The sequence below is a fragment of the Pituophis catenifer genome, unplaced genomic scaffold (assembly GCF_029215685.1).
Source record: "Pituophis catenifer annectens isolate HBS135680 unplaced genomic scaffold, rPitCat1.0.hap2 SCAF_7, whole genome shotgun sequence".
NCBI classification, from domain to species: domain Eukaryota; kingdom Metazoa; phylum Chordata; class Lepidosauria; order Squamata; family Colubridae; genus Pituophis; species Pituophis catenifer.
The window spans coordinates 70,849,484-70,873,597 of record NW_027256887.1 but is presented as its reverse complement, the minus strand read 5'-3'; the positions used below and the strand labels follow the sequence as shown (position 1 = coordinate 70,873,597).

The window sequence follows — 24,114 nt, the reverse complement described above, 5'->3', positions numbered from 1 at the left end:
TATATATATTACTCACCGTATCTGTATTAAAGTTCCCATGGCCTTCTAAGTGGTCTTCATGCCCTTGACTCTTGCTCTTTGGAGGGGACTGTGGGAGAAACGGCCTTTTGCCATTTGGCTTCTGCTTACTGGTTCCCAGTTGCAAATTGCTTGCTGCTTTGTCATACGCTCCATCACCTAGTTGGGCTTCTCCTTCTGCAGCCTTCCACAATCTAGGGGAAGGCTGTTTCCTCCCTTCTACCTCTTTGTCTCTGTGACTGGGATGGAGATTCTTCCTAAATTTTGCAGCTCCAGCCGGGTTGACTTCTTCAGCAGCCAGCCCTTTCCCAGTTTGAATCAGAAAACAAAACGGCATGGAAAGCATGAGGATGGTCATTCTAGATACCTTCATACTGTTGTCTTGACTGTTCTTGCCCAACTATCTAAAGACTTGAAGCCTGTTGGAGCAATTTAAAACAGCCACATGCACTGGAGTGTTTCTCTCTTCTTTTCCATGCATGGATGGTGGAAGCCTTTTATACCTTCAGTGTCCCAGCTCGTCCCCTCCCCCACCCCATCCTCTCTTACACAAATACTCATCTCCCCCCCTCCTTTGTTATGATAATCAATTTTATGGCTTGTATGGTCTCCTTGGAAATTTTCTTCCTCTTTCCTCCCCCCTTCTCCATCCCAGTAACACCCAACTTCTTTGCAAAGCATGTATCCCCATTCAGACATGTGCCTAATGCCATCTTTCTCCTCCATTGTGATAATGGAACATTTCCTACTCCTCCCTTTTTGAGGGATGAGCAGGTGCTCGAAGGCTCTTTGTGAACTTTGCTGGTGAAAGAAAGAAAGAAAACATTCTGCCTAAGAGCAAGTTATGAGTACATCATTTTTTCCCCTCTCTGTTCTTCTGTAGAAGTATTGATCGTTCCCGATTTTGTTGTTGTTCCTTAACTGTTACAACTAGAAACAAACAGATCAATCCATCTCGGTGGCAGTGATAATCCGTTCTGTCCCATTGTTTTTACTAAAACTATTATTTCTTCCTTTAAAGCATGAATTTTTATGTCTTTTTGAGACCACCTCTAAATTCAAAAAGTATGAACTTTGAGGAATATTTGAGTTTCAATTTACGCATTAATTTAGGGAGATTGCTTAAACGCTTGTTTAAAAATACAGCCTAAATCAAGTTCTCCAACGTTATTGAATCAGTTTTGTTCTGTTAGAATTATGACTACAGGCATTTTAGATATACCTCATCAAAGGTATCTTGCAATACTATGCTATCCAATACTGTACTAATATATCCAATACTGTACCATTTTAAATAAGCAAATAAATCAGATTTCCAGAGTGGGATGCAAGCTCCATTTAGGTAGAGCTTTGGAAAGTCTGCACAAAAATGAGAATATTTTTCCTGATTAACAGCCTCTCCAACTGGAAGCTGCACTTCTTTACCTAATATAATGCTTATTCCCATAACAATTAGAAGTAGAAACCATGCAGATTAAAGAAATACTTGCAAATGCGCATGATCAAGTGTAAATTTATTTATTTATTTATTTATTTATTTATTTTTGGTGTGTGTGTACAAAGTTTAGGATGAGCTTTTCTGTAGAATTTAAAAAAAACTTTTATTAGTACATCGTGTTCTGTCTTCACTACACGTTAGTCTGTGTGCATCTCAACCTGCAGCTAAACCCACCTATCCTCCAACAAAACAGACTGTGTGCGCAGAGCTGGATGCTTTATTGAAAGAACAGGATATGGTGAAACAGCGATGCTCTGTGTGTGGGATGTGGGTTTGTCCTTGGATGAACATGTGCCACAGATTAAGATGGACTTTTCTTTGTGTTTCTGCATTCTCCAAATGCTAAAGGAAAATGGAGTCTGGCTTCCCAATGTGCACTTGCTTTGAGAGTGCGGGCTGATAGGTAAAGGGGTTGGGTCAGCTTCAGAACAATATAGATTGGTATTTGTCCTCCGGCCACTAGATGGAGCTAGAGAGCAACAGCAGCATATATAAAAATTATATGCTGGGGCATGACACATAGTAAACAGAGTTAGAATAATATAGAATGCAGCATAGGCACTCTTTTTCCCCCTCTACCTATGAAGACTGGAGGAGAAACGGAAGAAACTCCAGCTAAGACAACTTCCATATCTTGGCCACAGGCCATCTCTGAGCCTTGAGCCTTGCCAAGCTCACACTGGTGCTGTTGATCAATGGAGAAACAGGCTCATAAGAGCAGAGGGAAAGACTGGCTGAGAGGAGGCCCATCCGGACGCAGTTATCTGTGTCTTCCCCAGCAAGCAGCCCAGCGATGATTCCAGCCATTAAGCTGCAAAGAGAAGAGACATTGTGAGCTGAACTAGATCATAAACTAGGTTAGGGGATAAGCATGGAATATGAGCATTAAGAACATTTTCACCACCCTTATCCCTCCCTACTCTCTGAAGTAACTTCACAGCATATACCAGCAGCACCCCAAAAAAATTGTACCCAGAAAGAACTATGCATGCTCCTACTGTCCCATTTCCTGACCAATAATTCTGGTGGAATGGGGAAGGAGATGGCAAAATTTCCCCTTGGGACAACAATGGAGGATGTGGACTTTTGACTTGCAAAGGGGAAAACTCATGTTGGCAAGCAAAGGCAGGAGTTTCTATCTGTTAGAAGCCAACTGGTCCACAGATTTGGAACACTGCAAAATCTTTTTTTGCAAAACACTACAAGAGGAACTGAGCTGCTTCTTCATCAACTCAATTTCTCAAGGAGTCCAGAGGGGCATTGACCATATCACAGCTACATATGGAAGGTGTCTCTGCTCACTGAGCAACTAAGTGCATGCCGGGAATTACAATTTAGGAAGATGTGGAGGACCACTGCTTTTCAATGCCTTCCAAGTAACAAGATGACACCCTTATTCTCAACCATAGTCAGACATTAGGAGCAGGGCATGTGAGCTCCTGCAGCCAGCAATAAAATTGCAGAGTGGAAAATGCCAGCTGGTTACCAATTTCAATTCTTTTCTGGGTAAAAATCCAAAACAAAGCATTGCAGACCAAAGCCTGATGAAATTTTGCTTGAACGGATCCAATGGAAGACATGATAGCAGTGTTCCAATATCTCAGGGGCTGCCACAAAGAAGAGGGAGTCAAACTATTCTCCAAAGCACCTGAGGGCAGGACAAGAAGCAATGGGTGGAAACTAATCAAGGAGAGAAGCAACCTAGAACTAAGGAGAAATTTCCTGACAGTTAGAACAATTAATCAGTGGAACAACTTGCTTCCAGAAGTTGTAAATGCTCCAACATTGGAAGTTTTTAAGAAGATGTTGGATAGCCATTTGTCTGAAGTGGTGTAGGGTTTCCTGCCTGGCCAGGGGGTTGGACTAGAAGACCTCCAAGGTCCCTTCCAACTCTGTTATTCTATTCTACTCTATTCAATGTAGACCCTTATCCACCAATCGTTAAGGAAGTTGATAGGAAGTTCTGCTGCTAGTTATTAACAGATTTTTTTTAAAAAAAGCAATTTGATACTCTACTATCAGAAACACAACGAACACAAAAATTTACCCAGAGTTTTCACACAGTGAGAAAGAATTCCCTTGTGCTTTATCATGTGTCCCTCTTCTACCCCACCAACCAGTCAGCCAGAATATTTTTTTAATGGGATTGTCTCACAATTATTCCCAAAACAAAAGGAACAGGGGAAAAAAATCTCCCTGATTGGTCCACTCTGAACAAGTCAGTTGATGGTTTTGAAATGGAGACAGAGGAGAGATATGGTGGCACAATGGTTAGAATGCAATATTCCAGGCTAATTCTGCCTACAGCCAGGAGTTCGATCCTGATGGAGCTCGAGGTTGACTTAACTTCCATTCTTTCAAGGTTGATAAAATGAGGACCCAGATTGTTGGGGGCAATATGCTTACCAGTAGTGGGGTTTAACATTTTTTTACTACCGGTTCTGTGGGCGTGGCTTGGTAGGCATGGCATGGCTTGGTGGGCGTGGCAGGGGAAGGATACTGTAAAATCTCCATTCCCTCCTCACTCCAGGGGAAGGTTTCTGCAAAATCTCCATTTCCTCCCAATCAGCTGAGATTCGGGAGGCAGAGAATAGTTGGGGGCTGGGCCAGTCAGAGGTGGTATTTACTGGTTCTCCGAACTACTCAAAATTTCTGTTACCAGTTCTCCAGAACTGGTCAGAACCTGCTGAATATCACCTCTGATCCTGACTCTGTAAACTGCTTAGAGAGGGCTGTAGTGCTAACTCAGAGCATTGCCCAAATATAATTAAGCAAATAAGTTGTCAATTGCAGCTGGACAATTCCCAAACCTTGAGCATGTCATCAACCATTTCAGTAAGGTTGTGGACATGATTTGTCATAGCAAAAGAGAAAATTAGTTTAACAATAAGGCAGCTTCAGATTCTCTTTACCATGGGCTGAGGATGAGATGGAGGCAATGTAGCAAGGAGATGTACCTTTAAAATATTTCTCAAGGCATCTTCATGTCACAGTAAATGGGACATATAACAGATGGTTGTTTCTGTCACTAGTGGACAAGGAAGAAATGTACAGAGCCAGGAGTACTTTCTTACGTGGTCTCTATTGGCTTTTCTTGCAATGAGATATATTACATTTTCTAGCAATTTGGGTAACTTAGTGCCAAAAATATGAATAGGTTAATACAAAATATATACATAACTTGTGTACTGAAGTCACATTATCAATAATAAGAATATTCAGTACATGAAATGGACTTGAATTGGGCAGCCCAGAATTGCCCTCTACATTAATAAAAATACCTGATGCTCTTGGGGAACACATCCTAAAAAGTTTTGTGGTCTTTTTACAACAGTTGTGTCTCCAGGCATCTGGAGCAAAGCTTCAATTATCTTCCCACAATGTAACCATAAAATATAACTCCATGTATTTTTCTTTCACAACAATACAGAAAAGTGACAGCTTACAACAAGCTTTCTGTCTCTCATCATGTCCAAATAAATATTTGGGCTAAGGACTTTCCTTAGCAATGTGGCATACCTGCGTGCACTGTTATGTTGTCATAGCAACCTAAGTTTCAAAGATCTAACAGAGGGAGGTGGAACACTGTACAGCCATGGCACACATTCAATGAACAATTAGCAATATATACAGTACCTATCACCAGCTCCAGAGACATTCACTATCTCTTCGGTCGGGACAGGGAGCGCTGGGTAATGAACAGCACGTAATTCCTCTGTAGTAGCATTCTGTAAAATTAAATGGGAGAATTCAAGGAGCTGGGCCTGGAGACAACTATAAGGTGCCTTCCTCCTACTCTTCTCTATAAATACTAACGTTCTGGATAGCTAAAGGTGAACATGACACAAGAGGAGAATTTCCTTACTCACTTAATCAGGCCTGATTGGAGAAAAGTGATTGTGATATGAATTGAACTCATAGCCCTCAAGTATTACAGGGGAACTGAGCAGGAAAATTGACTATAATCAACAGTTGAAAAGGAAGGACCCATGAGAAGAGGCACTATTCCCCATAATCGAGTCTCTGTTTTTATGTTTACAAGCACAAATCCATAATTTAAAAATGATGAGAATGGACTTTTTCATTTTCAGAAATTTATTATTATTATTTATTTATTTATTTGTCAAGCATATATAACAGGTAAAAGTATAAACATAATTTGAATACGTGAAAAGAGTAAGAGTAAAAAGGAATATTAGGACAGGGACGGTAGGCACGCTGGTGCGCTTATGCACATCCCTTACAGACCTCTTAGGAATGGGGTGAGGTCAACAGTAGACAGTTTAAGGTTAAAGTTGTGGGGTTTGGCGAAGAAACCACAGAGTCAGGTAGTGCATTCCAGGCATTGACCACTCTGTTACTGAAGTCATATTTTCTGCAATCGAGTTTGGAGTGGTTTACCTTGAGTTTGTATCTATTATTTGCTCGTGTATTGTTGTGGTTGAAGCTGAAGTAGTTATTGACAGGTAGGATATTGTGGCAGATAATTTTATGTACTATGCTTAGGTTGGACCAAAGTCGGTGTATTCTAAATTGTCTAAGCCCAAATTTGAAGTCTGGTGGCATAAGTTATTTTATTGCGGGTAGAGGAATGGAGGACTCTTCTCATAAAATATCTCTGGACTCTCTCAATTGTATTTATGTCCAATATGCAGTGCGGGTTCCAGACAGATGAACTGTATTCAAGAATTGGTCTAGCAAATGTTTTGTATGCTTTAGTTAGTAGTACAATATCACCAGAGAAGAAGAATTCTTACATGTCTGGTCTTTCAAAGGCAAGTCCTCACTATTAAAGGGAAGATTTCTGCATGGTCTTCTGAACTCTCAACTCGAAAGAGGGACTAGTGTTCTAAAAAACTTTCTTTGCCTTTGTAGTTTCATTTCTTTATCCATAACAAGTACCTATAGGCATTTCCATATTGCCATTCTATCAGTTACCCTTTCTACTATCCAATCCCTCAAAAGCAGCTAGCAGATGATCTATAATTACCTTCACCAGTGTCAAATGCACAATGCTAAGAAGAAGAAAGAATCATAGTCACATTCCAACCCATCACAGGGCATTATCCCAATTATTCTATATATTGGGAAACTAATCATCTATAAGTCCCTATAGCTGTAGCATTTCAAAGAAAATGCTAGTTTCACCATTTTCCCATCTGTTTTTCCCATATATTTTTTTTACCTCATAGCATGTTTCAGGGTGCAGAGAGACACTTCCACCCTTGCTTCGGCCACACAGGAGGACTCCATGTTGACCAAGAGTTACAACCACACAATGTAGTCCTCTCAATAAAGGATAAGCCAGAGCAATAGCGGTCTTGATAATGTCTTCCATCTTTGATGGCATATCTGTAGGTTCCATTTCAGAAATGTTAAAGAGTGAAACCCAGTCAGATAGGATTGAATTCATAATCAGACCATTCACTTGTGGTTTTTCAATATCACTAAGAGGAACTAGAAATTAGAATTAATTATTTACTAAATTTCCATTTCAAAAGAAATATGGGAATGAATGGTAGAAGGAAGTATATCAATAACTATATCTGAATGGTGCTATTGGCAATAATTATCTTCACAATAACAAATCTTTGAGATAAATTGGAGTGCAAATATATGACTGGCTCCAAATAATCTATGGACAAAGGGTATTAAGGTTAATTTGTAGTTGCTATAGTAATCCCCCCCCCGCCAAGAACTGTCCTATTAGAGCTTTCTATGTGCTGTGTTTAAATCCTTTGGAAGTTCAAATCCTGTCATGATGGAATTTTTTCAGAGGTCTGAACACAATAAAAGGAAGGAAATTGTCTTGGAATACAATGGCAAAAAAAATCAATGATATTTCCAGATTGACTCCCAGGAGAGGTAAAAAGGAGTAAATTGTTTAACTGAATTCATCTATTGGGATAGACTTTTTATCCCCCATATCATGCATTTTAGTTAAGCCCTGGATAGAGACATGAAGACATTCTAATATCAGAGAGTGGCTGCCAGTTATCTCAAACAAAAGAAGGCTGATATCAGATTACAATGGAAAATTTACAATAGACCACTGAAAAATAATTTACTAGCCTGGTTGGTCACTTTGGTATATTTCAAACATAGGTAATCCATGAAAGTTGAAATATTTTTTTTATTCCCTTTTCTTCCTCTTTCCTTGTGTTAACAGTTTAAGAAGGCAGGAAAATAAGGAATCTGTGGCTTTGACTAATTGAGAGCATTAGTTTTTCTTTAACTTTTTCTTTTTGTTTTGTTTTGTTTATTCATTTATTTAAGTAGAATATTTTATAGTTAAGATTATGATTGCTGTGATTACCAGAAATTGTAATTACAACTCCGAAACCCCCACAAAAGAGGAATGGCTGATGAAGATGACAGAACTAGCAGAAATGTAGTATTAACTTGTTTGATTAGATCAGCAACTATCAGTGAAAGGAAAATCCCTTATAAACTTTTTGCTGAAAAAAATATGAACTTGTGATTTATGGGTTTGAAGACTTATATACCGCTTCACAGTGCTTTACAGCCCTCTCTAAGCGGTTTACAGAGTCAGTATATTGCCCCCAACAATCTCAGTCCTCATTTTCCGACCTTGGAAGGATGGAAGGCTGAGTCAACCTTGAGCCTAGTGAGATTGCAGGCAGCCGGCAGTCAGCAGAAATAGCCTGCAGTACTGCATTCTAACCACTGCACCACCACGGCTCAAAGGGGAACATAGCTCAATGATAGACTCCATGTTTTAAAGATTTAAAGTTCCAGAAACCATCTTCGTTATCTCTAAAATTTTCTCACTAGCTTCAAAGACTTTGGGGAGCCCCTCTCAAGCAGAAAGATGGTATTGAATTGTTAACCAGGAGCTGATAATGAGTAATATAAATTTAATATTTCCAAGCTGTAAATTAGAAATACTTCTTTGTTACTGTCATTCCCAAGTGTGCCTCACCTGTTGGCACAGGATTTCCCAGGGTCTGACTGATGGCTATGAGTTCCCGAAGGTTGGGAGATATGCAGGTCAGATTTCTCCAACTTTCTGAAAGAAAAGGCTTTGGAGCTTTGTTCACATCTGTAGGTTCATAGTACACTTGAAAAAAACATTGCATTTGGTCAGTGATTCTGACAAATATAAAGCATCCTATTTAGTCAAAACGCTTCTATCTTTGCTTTTTTGTTAAAATGTCAACAGTGCAAAAAAAAAAGAAAAGAAAAGAAAGATAATCTGGTTGGCCACTGGATTAAACACAACTTTGAAGTTTAAGTCAGAGATGCTTCTTATGTTCTGATCATTCAAAAGGATTAGGCTGAAATCAATTTGCCTGGATAAGATGCACCTATCTTGCTAATTGTCCGATTAGCACAAAACTACTTTCTTCTCTGTTGAGTTCTGTTTTGGATGTTAAGTTTGATCCAAACATTTCTCCCTTCATCTGTGAACAAACTAATATATTTCTTAGCTGTCTAATACTGGCTGAATATTAGAATAAAAAAAAAGACAGATTACAGGTAATGATAATATATATGCTATAGATACATTTCACAATAAAAATGAAAGCTCAGACACTGTGACCAAAATTGTTGGAACCACATCCAACTCTACTTCAAGCACTGGGTTATCCAATGCCAAAATGCCTTGGACAGATTCTGAAGCTTCTTCCTGTAAAAGCAGGTTTAACAAGCATGAAAGTCTCAAATGCAGAGCAAATAATTATCAAAATCCACCAATCAATAGTAAGGGCAAAAAGGAATACTATTGTCTAGAACAGGGCTGTCAAACTCACGGCCCCTGGGCTGGTTGTGTCACACACTGGCCACACCCATGCCCAGTTTAGCGAAGGGGAAAATATCGCAATACGTCATGTGATGATACCATGAAGATGGGAGTTTGACACCCCTGTTCTAGAAGGATGTAACAATATAGTTCAGATGGGAGATTAATTATGTCAGCCTCCATGAAATGACATTTTAAATAGCGATATTTGGGGGGCTCTGGAAGCTGCATTGGAGCACCCAGATTCTGCTCCTTTGTAATGATAACTGTTAAAAAAGTAGAGGGACGAGACTATGTTTCATGCCTGTCCCATCATGTTTCTTCTTACCTGCTAAGTGATGTTCTCTGGCAATCTGACAGATGTACTCAATGGTAGAAACTGGCACATTCCCATCAAGGCATATTATTGGAGCCAAGCACAGGTTCTCCTTGAACTGTGACACCTGAAGGGAATAGCAGGAGACAGTTGGCAATGGGAAAACCAGGTAGAATCTATGAATGTGACAAAAGCAGGATATGAATTTTGTAGATTGGCCATGTCCCATTTGGGCAAGATAATCTATCTAGTAGGTCCTTTGGAGAGAGTGTTATCCTAAATCAATATTGTCACTTGCATTAAGGCGAAGAAATGAAGGTGAAGTCTCCTTTGCATTGAGCTCAATTTAGAGTTTTCACAATAATATAGAATTAGTTTGCTGCTGTCTTCTAGGACAGGGGTCTCCAACCTTGGCAACTTTAAGACTTGTAGACTTCAGCAAAGCTGGCTGAGGAATTCTGGGAGTTGAAGTCCACAAGTCTTAACGTTGCCAAGATTGGAGACCCCTGTTCTAGGATGTTGCTTAACATCTTCATCTAACCTACAGCCCTGGGATCTCCCATACTGTTTAGCTCATATAATACCATATTCTCATGTTTACATTTTTCCTCTCCATGTGCTAGTATTTTTTATTATCCCACAAATTTACTACTGTCTGAATGAATTAAAGTTGGCAATCAGAGTGTGCAACTCTCTTCCTTGTGGCCAAATTAATATGCATTCCTCAAGTCCTTGAAGGGGTCTGAAAAGTATGCCTGAATAATTTGTACCAGGAATCTGAATTGATCTCCCTTGGTAATGAAGCTTACAAGAAGTTTGTGGATTACACTGTCTTTGTTTCTGCTTTCACTCAGCATCACCAATTGATGAAGACAAAAATTGCATACTTCTTAAAAGTATATCAGAGAAGACTTGAGTGAATCTGGACTAGTATCTGGAACAGAGGTTTTAGATAACTTTCAAATTGTTAGATCACTAGTGACAGATTACTAATTTAGAGTTGCTCCATATTGGTAACCTGCCATTTGAGCTCTTTCTGAATAGGGTCCCATGGGTCTTCTGAAAAACCAATATTGTGTGCCCCCCAATAGTTTGACTGACAGGCAACAGGGCAAAGAAAGAATACAGGAAGAAATGCGGGGGAGGCAATCCTCAGAGTACATCCAGAGACCTTCTTCTTGCTTCATCTCAGACCTATCCTCTCTCACATCTACCTATCAGATGGGCTCTCTTTGCTTACAGGTCTCTTTGCTTACTGGGCTCTCTTTGCTTACAGGTTTGTTCTTGCTACCACTTTGGCTACAAAGATAAGCTGACAGAACTCAAATCAATTTCACCAGTTGCCAAATAACTAATTAAATATTGCAGGGAAATACAATAGTAACAACTAATTGCATAGTAGTAAGACAACAAACTTTGTATAGACCAGTGTTGCCCAATCTTGGCAGCTCTAAAATGTGTGGACTTCAACTCCCAGACGTAGCTGATTGGAGAATTCTGGGAGTTGAAGTCCACACATCTTAGAGTTGCCAAGATTTTAAAACACTGGCATAGATACATATTCTTTCAGTTTTGCTGGGTTATTGGTTGGTTGATGTTACAACTCACCTTGTGAACATAGCTACTACACTTCTGCTGTTTCAGTATAGGAGGATGTACATACTGTATTTTTCGGAGTATAAGACGCTCTGGACTATAAGACGCACCTACCTTTTTTGGTGAGGAAAACAAGAAAAATAAATCTGCCTCTGCCTCCCAGCAATTTTGCCTCATTGCAGCAAACAGCCTGCTTTACTTTCATTTTCATTTTCAGCATAGCTTGATTAGCACAAGAAAAAAAAATCTGCTCCCAGCAATTTATCTCCTTGCAGCAAGCAGCAGAGGCCTGCGCAAAACAGCTGAGATAAAAACAGCTGAGAGTCGGGAGGCCATCCAATCAACTTGTGCTAATTAGGCTGTGCTGAAGCTGAAATGAGCTGTTTCTTCTTGCTGCTTGCTGCAAGGAGGTAAACTGCTGGGAGGCAGAGGCCAAAGGGTGAGGGCCAGTGGGTGGGCGGGGCTACATTCGGTGTATAAATACCTAAATTTTCACCCCCTTTTAGGGGGAAAAAGGTGCGTTTTATACTCCGAAAAATATGGTATGTCTCTTATCTCTCAGACAGAATGTTCTAGGATTGGCAAAACAATCTCCAGGCATAAAAAAAAAAAGTCACCTGCAAAGCAGCTTTCAAGTAGGCTATATTTAAGTTGAAAAGTAGCAGCTTTCATTGCAATGGAAAATCTACTTCACATGGAATAAAAATAAGTACAAAGGTTTCAAGCTAACAAGATGTATGTTTTTCTGGTATGTAACAGCAACACCTACCCATCTGTCAATGTTCACCATGTAAGAACTGGAAGCAAGCAAGCACACCAGAATCCTAAAATTCCCAATCAGTAGTTCTTATTATCGAAAAGCTAGAATCTTAATGAAAGAGTTTGGGCAACTAGTGTTTCAAGCACAAATCCTACGGATGGAATTACTACCAAGCCCGTTTGTGCCCTCTTCTTTGGCTTCCTTGTGCACTTGGCTTTCACTTTGGGAAGAGGAAAACTGCATCTGTTCCTTCAACAGAAAATAGTCTGATCTATCATTGTGTTGTCTTTCTCTGACTGCTTGAGAATTAACTCCCACACCATCTGTCTGTCAGAAGCGTGTTAGGAAGAAAAAGAAGCGTGTGTGTGAAATTGCCTTACATCAGATGTCATTCTATGTTTACACTTGACATTCAGACTCTGGGATTTGTAGTCCAAAACCAAGTGGCCTAACTCGTCCTTTCTAATGCCAATTTCCATCTCCTTCAATGTGATCTAGCCAAAGAGCAGTGCTTCTTCGCAGCATTTCTACAATCCAGGGGTGGGTTTCACATATTGTTGCCACCGGTTCACCCCGTACACCTTCTGAACATGCACTCGGCCTTCTGCGCGTGTGCTTTGCTCACACGCGCGCCTTCCATGGATGTGCCCCACCTTGAAAACGTGGCTAAATAGGACAGCATTACATCTGGGCAGTCGCCGCTACCAGTTCGCTTGAACCGGTCTGAACTGGCTAAATACCACATATGCTACAATCCATATCTGCGTAACATAACCTGTGCACTGGAATCACTTTGTATGTTTGCTCAGATGTAAACTTTGCTGGCTTCCATACAGTCTAAAACAGGCATTCTCAAATTACAGCAAAGGCCCACCAATGCAAAGTATCTGGCCCACGGACTGGTGTGATTAAGCCCCGCCCCTCACCGTGGGCTTTATCTTCCAGTGAGCCAGCTGAAAGGCCAGCTGAGGGCCAGCTGAGAGGTGATCTCGCTGGTGCTGCCTTGAAAAGCAGTTCTGGGCTTGTAAAATACTGCTTTAAATTAGAAGTCTTTTTCACAGCCATGTGAATCAGGGCTGGTGCTTGAATGGGGGGGGGGTGCTGACTTGAAAAGCAGCTCTAGGCTTGTAAAGTACTGCTTTAAATTAAAAGTCTTTGAAAACAATTTAAACAGGATCTTAGGAAGGAGAAAGGCAAAAAATTGGACTGTTAAATTGGCCACGCCCACCCAGCCACATGACCACCTAGCCACGCCCCCACAACCATCTGAGGGACTGTGAATCGGCCCCCTGTTTAAAAAGTTTGAGGATCCCTGGTCTAAAACATGCAAATGAGTGAGCTAAGGCCGCAAATCAAGCTGCACATTTTGCTCGATATATTGCATTAGTCATGTTTGAGTAAGCAGCTGGTGACAGAGGTCTAACCTTGATCAAGGAGAGTCTTAACTAACTGAGCAATGTGACAGTGTAAAAATAGACAAGGCTCTGTTATGCACTGCCAGTCTTACAGCTGGGGTGGGGTGGGGGGTTCCCTTTCTTTTTTTTTTTCTTTTTAATGACTTAAGTTTCGTTTAGCGATCATCTAACAGCCTTTGTTTCTGTGTTAAAATTTGAGAAAACTGAGGTGTTGATTCTCAGAAAACATCCTGTCAAAACTGGCAGCTCATGTCAGAGTGGAATTCACTGGGACAAAATTGCATTACACAGACACAAACCCACTTTTGAGGTAGGTTTTCCTGCCTGCCTTGCAACTCACTTGTATTTCAAATCTTGGCTTAAAGGAACAAAAGGTAACACAGCCTAGTGCTTGTGTGGTTGAGGATGACAAAACTTTTGAGGAATTTTTTTTGTTATTGTATAAGAAAAAATATATCACTTAATGGTTATTCCTCTCTCCCCACCTTCATTTCTTTGGTTTAATGCTTTTGTACTCTGGTATTGGAGAAGACTCTGGAAAATAATGAAAAACCAATAAATCATCGAACAATTCTATGTTTTCTTGATGTTTTCACTCAAGGCACAAACGATCAAGTTCAAATTATCCTACTTCAGATATATGATGAAGATCAGCTCTATGGGGAAAGGCTGGAAAACTGGAAGGGGGAAAAAAAGGAATAGGATGACTAGGAGCAAGTCAAATGTCTATGGAGATTCTTAATCATCCAGGTCATGGTTGTCCCAAAGGTGTTTTTTCAAAAGGCATCTGGACTTTGTTTTTCCTTGAAGATGTTTCGCTTCCTGAATGAGAAGTGAAATGTCTTCAAGAAAAGCAAAGTCCAGTTGGCTTTGGAAAAAACACCTTTGGGATAGCAGCAAAGTAGATAGGTATAATTGTGATGGGAGCACTATTGGAAGAACTTAAGGACCAGGTTAGCGACAGATCATCATGAAGAAAAAAAAATCTATGTGGTTGCTAAGAGTCAACAATAATCTGTTGGCATATAATCAAAACAACCATTTCTTTGGGGTAAAGCAAATGGGAATCTCAAGAGTGTGGTGATGCGGTGAGAAGAATGATCGCTGTTTTTCCTTTCCAAAATGAATTTTCAGTTTCTTAAAGGTCTAGCAATAAGTGATTTACTGACATGCATAATGCTTTCTTAAGAAAATATGATCAGCTGTTAAGGGCAGGGTCTTAACAATTTTTTCCCAACTGTTTTCATTCATGGGGGAAAAGGGTGGAGTTGCATCTGAATCGCTCTTAATTGCCTCTTCCATTAGAGTCCTAAAATATGCCTCACTCATCAAGCGAAGTCATGATTACTTGTATCTCCACAGGTAGGCACGTATTAGAAATCAACATCTGGAAGGAATTGCGGGTGGAGGCCTCAGAATTGAAAAAGTGGCTTTCAACAGTCCATCATAAGCTCAGAAGAACAAATCCACTCTAGGCAAAAATGCCTAGAATTACAGATTACCTGGGCCAGCCTTGAGGGTAATGATTCACAGGGGCACAGCATGGGAATTTTCCAGAAGGAAAACAAACCTGGAACTAGGAAACATCATTTCTACCACCCTAAAATCTTTGAATGAGACAGAAATAAATAAAAATGTAGCTAATGATAAAATGTAGATGTGATTCAATCTCCAGGGTAACACAATGCACAATATATCTTTTCAACTCTTTGTTTATTTAGAAGAAGGGAACACAAGAAAGACTAGAGGCCAGGGGTGGAAATGCTCCCGGTTAGGACCGGATCACCCAATCCGATAGCGATGGCAGCGGGTGGTTCGGAGAACAGGTAGCAAAAATCCCTGCCCCCCCCATGCCCAGCTGAGCTGCGCAATCATCAGAGGCTTTTTTTTTTATTTTTAAAAGCATTTTTTCTAAACCTCTTCAGCCGAAAAAATGCTTTTAAAAGTTAAAAAAAAAAAAGCCTTTGATGATCGCGCAGCTCTTCCGCCGAAGAGATTGTAGAAAAAATGTTTTTTTTAAAAAAAGAAGCCTTTTATGATTGCGCAACTCAGCTGGGATCGTCAGATGCTTTTAAAAGCATTTTTTAACAACCTCTTCCGACGAAGAGGTTGTAGAAAAAATGGTTTTAAAAGTTTTTTAAAAAAAAGTTGGCCATACCCACTCAGTCTCATTCCCCCCCCCTCAAGCCATGCCCACAGAACCGGTAGTAACAAATTTTACATTTCACCACTGCTAGAGGCTGCATGTGCTCTACCCCAACATCTGTCAGAGTTAGCAGGGCCAATATTTGCTGGATCTTTTTGTTTTGGGAAGAAATTAAAGCAGGCTAAAATTGGATGACACAAGTGCCTTCAGCCTCCATATTTCATCTGCCAAAACCCTAATGCAACAAACTGAAAAAATGGCTTCTGCTTATTTCATAGCTGTTATGTCATCGTCAATCACGTTCTCTGTGGTCATTGAAAGCTCCTGGCTGCAAAATACTAGAAATAGAAGCTTCACTCTATGAACTGCAAGACAGATTGTACTTCAGTTTAGTAAAACATCCAAAATATATGATATCCATGAAAGTGATGACGCAGTAATAGGATAATAACAGACTAAGGGAATTAGGGGGAAGGAGAAACTACTTTTACGCTTAGTGATGACTGTAGGCTGTCCAGTCAGACTGTAGGTTGTCCAAGTGAGGACGATACTGTGTGACTGAAGGAGACAACTGATATGGTCAGCACATGACTGCACTATGATAAAGTGTAAATGGGGACAGGATCTACGATGAATATCAAAAAGCTGCCCTTAAGAAAGCAAACAATGACAATGATAAAAAAAATCCAATCAATACCAGACACTGTAATCAGAAGACCACAGGAAGACCTTACATGTTGCTGTGTTATCTCCTGATGGATTTCCATGTCTCCCAAACCAAAGGTAAGTTCTCCGGTGCCTGTGATTACAGCACAGTAAGTTGCTGTGTTGCATCCTTTCAGTTGTAAGACTCCTCTCATATCCTTAAAGCAAACCAAGAGAGACAAAGTCAGCAACATTTATTTCATTCTCAGAAATTGCTTTTCTACTCTTCACTTTTTGAGCTCTGTATAGCAGTTGAGTTGCAGGACTGCGTACTCCAATAGACTCCTTCCTGGACATCCCAAAAGTGATGTTCTGAAGAAGCTTCTTGGAGGAGAAGCAAAACAAAGAAAAAACAAAGAAAGTTCAGTTGCCTTTCGAAAAAGCATCTTTGGGACAACCATGACCTGGAGGACTGAGAATCTCCATGAACGTCCTTCCTGGACACTTAGGACTTCACTGAGATACCTTCTGCAAGTCTGCTTCTCTATGGCACAATCTATACCACTTAACAATTTCATTTATTGATCTTTACATACCACGTCTCACCATTATTTTAAGTGGTTTACAATGAAATTAATAAACAGTAACAAAAGTAATATTTTTTAAATATTAAAAACAAAACATGGACATAATTTGCAGTTTAGATACTGTCCATGCAGAGGGTAAATATTTAAGCTTCACGTTCACCATGTCCCATTTGAAAATTAAGCCATGCAGCCTATGATTGAATATAACAGCTTCCATGGTATTGCTCATGTAAGTCTGTTACTTAAAAGAAGATGCTGGTTTGATCAATATTGGGCAAACAAACAAAAATTAAAAGTTATAAAATTGAAAGAAAGGGAAACGAAGAATGAAAGCAAATAAAAGGCTTTATAGGAGTTTTGTTATTCACTGCCCAGAGTTAGTTGTTTTGTAAGATGGAAGTACATCTATTGTACTAAAATGTTGTAAGATCATAAGTTAACAATTGTCAAATGCTGTAAGCTACCATATGCCTGCAGTGTCGCAGAACAGATTCTGAATGCTCATCTTTCCCCATGACTGAGATAAAAACGGGCATCTTCCCAAGACGACTTAAGCAATCTAAAAAAGAAAAAGAAGTAAAATTAAGCTAAACTTGGTTGAATATTTGAACTAGAATATCAAAGTCAAAGGCTCTTGGGATTTCCTGGTCTTTATCTGCTGTGTCCTATCATTTAGTGAGCTGACATCAAGGAGGAAGAAGAGCTGTAACTATTGGCATCTTGTCTTGTGCCATTGTAATATAGAGAAATTAGCATATGGTATACTTAAGGGCAGGGACACAGTGGCCTCAGTGGCTAAGACTGCCGAAAGGTCGGCAGTTCAGCGGTTCGAATCCCTAGTGCCGCGTAATGGGGTGAGCTCCTGTTACTTGTCTCAACTTCTGCCAACCTAGCAGTTCAAAACATGTAAAAAATGCAAGTAGAAAAATAGGGACCACCTTTGGTGGGAAGGTAACAGCATTCCGTGTGCTTTTGGCATTTAGTCATGCCGGCCACATGACCACAGAGACGTCTTCGGACAGCGCTGGCTCTTCAGCTTTAAAACGGAGATGAGCACCGTCCCCTAGAGTCAGGAACAACTAGCACATATGTGCAAGGGGAACCTTTACCTTTACCTTATACTTAAGGGAAGTTGCTGTGCATTATGGACAATTATGTCATTGTCCCATGGTTTCTGTCCGCCATTAGGCTAGGTGGATGCTTCACCATTTTTCCAAACAATAGATTAGCAGATGGACAGATAGATGGATGGATGATCTGCATTTATAAGGTTATCCAATTCAGCAGTCACTCTGGACTGATTAAAAACAGATACACCAGCAAAAAGCCAAGGAAATAATAACACAACATCAGACATAATAGGGAGAAAATACATAATTTAACCAAAACCGACACTGCACACCTTGACCTATGATTTTCAAGGATTGTTTACATGTTCGTAGGATTGAGTGTGCCTGTACCTCTGGAGAGGATGTTCTTTCAAAGGAAGGTGCTAGGACAGATGCTGGAGATGGAATCTGAAACCACCGGGATGCAAAGCGTATGGCCTAGCCTTGAATTACAATTCTCCCCCATTTAGGGTTTAGTTTGTTTGGGAGGATCAGAGTGGAATAGAACCAAGCCACTCAGGAGTAATTTGAACAGGGAAATGATACGTGTTTTACAGCTGAATTAATAAGGGAGAGAAGATGACTGCCCATTCTGCTAACCAACTAATTCCCACAATACTGCCAAACTATTTAGTAAGTCTGCATTACTATTCTTCTTCTCATCTTTCCTATTACCTACGGTATTTCCTTTTCTACTTACGACTATAACTTTGTTGCTTGTCTCTTTATGATTTATATTGTTTTATTTAGTTTCCTTGTATGATTTATGTTGATTGCTTATTTAGTATCCTATGACTTATCACGAGATGTTGTATCTTAATATTGTATGATGAATGTATTTTTATGATGACTATGATCATGATTTATCACTTACAGCTTTTATATACACTGAGAGTTTATGCACCAAAGACAAATTTCTTGTGTGTCCAATCACACTTGGACAATAAAGAATTCTATTCTATAAAGAATTCTATGAAACCTATTTTCTTATCCCAGTAATTTTGTTTCCTGTGACTCAAGAATAGAGTTTGGGAGAATAGAGTGAGTATCGTAATTTACGGTTAGAGCAGGAGTGAAATTCACTTACCTTCCCTACCGGTTTGCCAAGGTGTGTGCATTGCACACGTGCTCGTTCTGCTCATGCGCGTAGTCTTCCACGCATGCACAAAGCCTGCGCATACGCAGAGACTTAAAATGTTGCAAAAAAGCAACGTCATGATGTCTGCGCAGGTGGGCGGAGCCTCCCACAGCTGCCGCTACCGGTTCGCCTGAGCCGGATAGAACCGGCAGGATTTCACTCCTGGGTTAGGGGCTAGGGTTAGGGTTGAAACTAAACTACAACGCTACTATGAAGAGAGAGAAAGCACAGTACAGTGTATGTGTGGAGACTGAGAGTAAAGCGGCTGACTCTTGAACAGCATATTTTGAATTATATTATTATTTGTAGAACTTCCATTCTTAGAGCACATCATAGCTATCTCTCCCATCATTTTGAGCCACGGTGGTGCAGTGGTTAATGTGCAGTACTGCAGGCTACTTCTGCTGACTGCATGACTGCAGGATGACACGCAAATTCGTGAAGCATTCCATATTTTTAAAACAGAGCCTGTAGTACAGTGGACTAAAGCACTGTTATTAACAGATTAACATCTGCTGCTTGCAATTACTGCAAGTTCAAATCTCACCAGGCTCAAGGTTGACTCAGCCTTCCATCCTTTCAAAGGTAGGTGAAATGAGGACTCAGATTGTGGGGGCAATAAGCTGACTTTGTATAAATATACAAAAGTATGAAGGCTATTGCTTAACGCATTGTAAGCCGCCCTGAGTCTCTGGAGAAGGGCGGCATAAAAATTAAAGAAAAAAAAAAACCTACCAGCTGACTGCAATTTTGCAGTTCGAATCTCACCAGGCTTAAAGTTGACTCAGCCTTCCATCCTTCTCAAGGTTGGTAAAATGAGGACCCAGATTGTTGGGAGCAATATGCTGACTCTGTAAACCGCTTAGAGAGGGCTGTAAAGCACTGTGAAGTGGTATATAAGTCTAAGTACTATTGCTATTGCTATTGCTATTTTTCTTCCAACCATACCCAGTGCCCTGGATACTTGCAGGTTGTGGGTACACCATTATACTAACTGTATATATCATGAAGATGAAACAAACTGAATATGATCTGTATTTTTATAATGGTAAGCTTTAAAGTGAATTATACAATGAAACTGCTTTCCCTAGTCCAGGGGTCAGCAACCCGTGGCTCTGGAGCCGCATGTGGCTCTTTCATCCCTCTGCTGTGGCTCTTTGTTGCTGGTTGGCTCCACAATTGATAGGGCTTTCGGTTAGGACAGGTAGAGGAAAAAGGATCCCGCGCTAGGAGGAGACTCTATGGTGGCGGAACTGGACTTCCGGTCAGCAGAGGAAACAGGACGCCATGTTAGGAGGAGACTCTATGGTGGTGGAACCAGACTTCTGGTCAGCAGAGGAAAAAGGATGCTGTGCTAGGAGGAGACTCTATGGTGGGGGAGCCAGACTTCTGGTCAGCAGAGGAAAAAGGGAGTTAGGAGGAGACTATGATGGGGGAACTGGACTTCTGATTGGCTCCAGAATTGAACGGGGGCTTCCGGTTAGGACCTTTGTGGCTCTTTGAGTGTTTAAGGTTGCTGACCCCTGCCCTAATCTGATGCCGTGCTAACAGAGGGATGAGAGAGGTAGTCCAACAGATCTGGATTGGTCAGAGGGAACTACGCTAGAAATTGTATATACTCACTATGGAAACAATTGGAATGAATTACCTGCTAGATTTTTGCCAACACCGCCAAAAGATTGTCTCACTGTAGACGGATTTGTCTGCCCCCCGTTCTGAAAGTACAGAAGATAAATCAATAAAGCAAAGCAGAAACTGGGATCTTGATTGGGTGGATTACAATCCTTTATCCTCGACATACAACCGTTCATTTAGCATTGAAAAAAGTGACTTATGACGGTTTTTCACACGACCATTACAGCATCCCCAATTAGGGTGTGTCAAATTTTTCAACTTTCAATTTCCAAACATGAGGGGTGCTCAAAAGTTGTGACAGGCCTTGGGGATTGTAAAGATATTTTGGTTACTTTAATATAATTTAGATGTGCTTGGTAAGTAGCTACATAATTATCGTAACTTTTTAACATTTTGTTTCATTTTGTGATCAAACTTCAAACGCTTTGCAACTGACTCATATTTATGACAGTTGCAGTGCCCCGGGGTCATGTGATCACTTTTTGTGACCTTCTGACGAGCAAAGTCAACCGGGAAACCCAATTCACTTAACCACCATGATACTAAGTTAAGAATTGCAATGATTCACTTAACAACTGTGGCAGAAAAAAGTCATAAAACGAGGTAAAACTCACTTAACAAATGTCTTGCTTAGCCACAAGACATTTGGGGCTCAATTGTGGTCGTATGACAAGGACTACCTGTATACCCCATTGAATCCAATAGAAACTTAACTCATACCAATATAGATGTGATGTTAATTTCTCTGTATTATCTCAGATTATAGAATAATATTAGTGGCATCCAACACACACTACTTATTATTAGCCATTTCTAACTGGATATTTCACTTCTATATGCAATCAAAAGTATAAGAGCTAGTAAATACTGTGATCAATGATCATTGTTAAATGAAGGAAAACATTGTTGGAGATACTTTGGCTCCATCTGTATCTACTTAACTAATTCATCAGTGCTCATTTGGAACTGGTTTAAGCAATGGGGAAGGTGAGCTTTGTGAACAGGCTCGACTAGGATATCTATATAACAATTGGCAAGCAATGCAGCAGAGGCAGAAGACAAAATTTTATGTAAAGGTAACAAACAAGCCTTGGTATTTGTTAAAGGTAAAGGTAAAGGTTCCCCTCACACATATGTGCTAGTAGTTTCCGACTCTAGGGGGCAGTGCTCATCTCCGTTTCAAAGCTGAAGAGCCAGCGCTGTCCGAAGATGTCTCCGTGGCCAGCATGACTAAATGCCAAAGGCGCACAGAACATTGTTACCTTCCCACCAAAGGTGGTCCCTATTTTTCTACTTGCATTTTTTACGTGCTTTCGAACTGCTAGGTTGGCAGAAGCTGGGACAAGTAACGGAAGCTCACCCCGTTACGCAGCACTAGGGATTCGAACCGCTGAACCTTTCGATCGACAAGCTCAGTGTCTTAGCCACTGAGCCACTGCATCCCTATTGGTATTTGTTTGCATCTAGCATAAATGGATTGAAGCAGGACTCGGGAATCTGCCACTCTCCAGATGTTGAGAAGGAGGCTGGATCTGATATAGTATGAATTATAATCCACCATCTGGACAGCCATATGCTTCTGCTTATGTGTTAGATCAACTAATGCAGGAGATGGCGACTTTGCAAAAAAGTTATCAAGTTGCATGCAACAGCATCTGAATTTATTTCCCCATTTTGATAGAAGATAGATAGAATTCTTTATTGGCCAAGGAATTTGTTTTTGGTGCATATGCTCTCAGTGTACATAAAAGAAAAAAAAACATTCATCAAGAATCATAAGATACAACACTTAGTGATAGTCATAGCTTACTAATAAGCAATCAAATCATACTAGGAAACAAATAAAACAATATAAATAATAAAGATACAAGCAACATAGTTATAGTCATAAGTGGGAGGAGATAGGTAATAGGAAGGATGAGAAGAATAATAGTAATACAGTCTTAGTAAATAGTTTGACAGTGTTGTGGGAATTAGTTGTTTAGCAGAGTTTTTAAAAAGCCCAATCAAAACTCTTTTAAAAATATAGTGTATAATAAGCTAAAATGAAACAAGCCATACTGCTTTTTACCATGTTAGATAAACCCAGTTTTAAAATAAATAAGGGAATTTAAAAAGAAAGTCAGTGCCACAAATCAAAGCGAAGCAGCAAGTGGATTTCAAATTATTTCTATAGACCAATACATTTCAATTAATACATCTAATGTAGGAATGTCACTTTTTGGTCCTATCACAATATGTGTCTGTCTCCTGGACTGATACCAGGAATTCCTACAGCTGTTTTTTATTACATTGATTCATTTACCTGCATTGGTCCTTGCAAGTCTTCTAAACTACAGGTTGTCCACGGCTTACGATGATTAAACCCAAAATTTCTGTTGCTAAGTGAAACATTTGTTAAGTGAATTTTGCCCCATTTTACAATCTTTCTTGCAGATCAATCACTGCAGACGTTACATTAGGAACACGGTTCTTAAGTGAATCTGGCTTCCCCATTGACTTTGCTTGTCAGAAGGTCACAAAACAGGTTCACATGACTCTGGGACACTGCAACCGTCATAAATATGAGTCAGTTGCCAAGTGTCTGAATTTTGATCGGATGACCATGGGGTTGCTGCAATGGTGTGAAAAATCATTGTCATGTTTTTCAGAGCCATTGTAACTTCAAATGGTCACTAAATGAACTGTTGTATTACCTGTATAATAAAACATTTCATCTGGACCAGTGGCCCGGTTCTCCCGAGCTGGTAGCAGTGATGATATGACGTCACCGAACCGGTTCTGCCCCCCCCACCCCCTGTGCCTCCCGACCCCCCGCGTCCCCCCACTCCCCCGTTATTCTTACCTTTTATTTGGCCCCACCCCCAATCTATTGCTGCCTCCTGAGTCCCAGCTGATGGCTAGAGGGAAAAAAACTGTTTAAACTCTTGCTGCAGGGCTTCAAAGGGCCGCCCTACAGTTGATCAGTGTTAAAACAAATGAGTAGACCAATGCCTGCAAAAATACATGAGTAGATCAGTGCCTGCAAAAATACGTGAATAAATCAGTGCCTGCAAAAATAAATGGGTAGGTTGGTACAGCTCTGCAAGCAGTTAAAAGCCTGGTAGACCAGTACCTCTGCTAAATCCTAAATAATTGTCACATGACCATCAAGCCACGCCCACAAAATAAGCCACGGCCACAGAACTGGTAGTAAAAAAATTTAGAACCCACTCCTGATCTGGACGTACGGTATTTATCATAGTGTATATTTTCTTTCTGTCTCTCAGCATTAGGAAGGTTTTTCTTAGTTCATGTTAATGAAATCTCATTAACTGCACCTTCTTTTATTCTTCTGTTGAGCCATCTGTCAGATAAATCACTGACAGTTGGAAATGCAACAAAGGTTGGTTTTTCTTTATATCACCTGGCACCAAATGTTCCATCTAGGCACAGAACAAAGCAAACATCTCTATTCAAGTCATTGCTTAGGCAAGCAATATCCTC

The 24,114-nt window shown here is 40.2% G+C and overlaps 1 protein-coding gene across 1 annotated transcript in view; it reads right to left on the bottom strand.

Moving 5' to 3' along the window:
- Window positions 1–24,114, bottom strand: part of LOC139319518 (uncharacterized) — a 56,212-nt gene that overhangs the window by 5,724 nt on the left and 26,374 nt on the right. The window contains exons 12-19 of the mRNA XM_070947412.1: window positions 20,642–20,708; window positions 17,211–17,305; window positions 16,249–16,377; window positions 9,610–9,724; window positions 8,460–8,597; window positions 6,702–6,868; window positions 5,153–5,244; window positions 2,195–2,327 (exon numbers count right to left, since the gene is read on the bottom strand). Coding sequence (XP_070803513.1) covers window positions 2,195–2,327; window positions 5,153–5,244; window positions 6,702–6,868; window positions 8,460–8,597; window positions 9,610–9,724; window positions 16,249–16,377; window positions 17,211–17,305; window positions 20,642–20,708 — 936 coding nt within the window. The remainder of the gene's footprint in view (window positions 1–2,194; window positions 2,328–5,152; window positions 5,245–6,701; window positions 6,869–8,459; window positions 8,598–9,609; window positions 9,725–16,248; window positions 16,378–17,210; window positions 17,306–20,641; window positions 20,709–24,114) is intronic.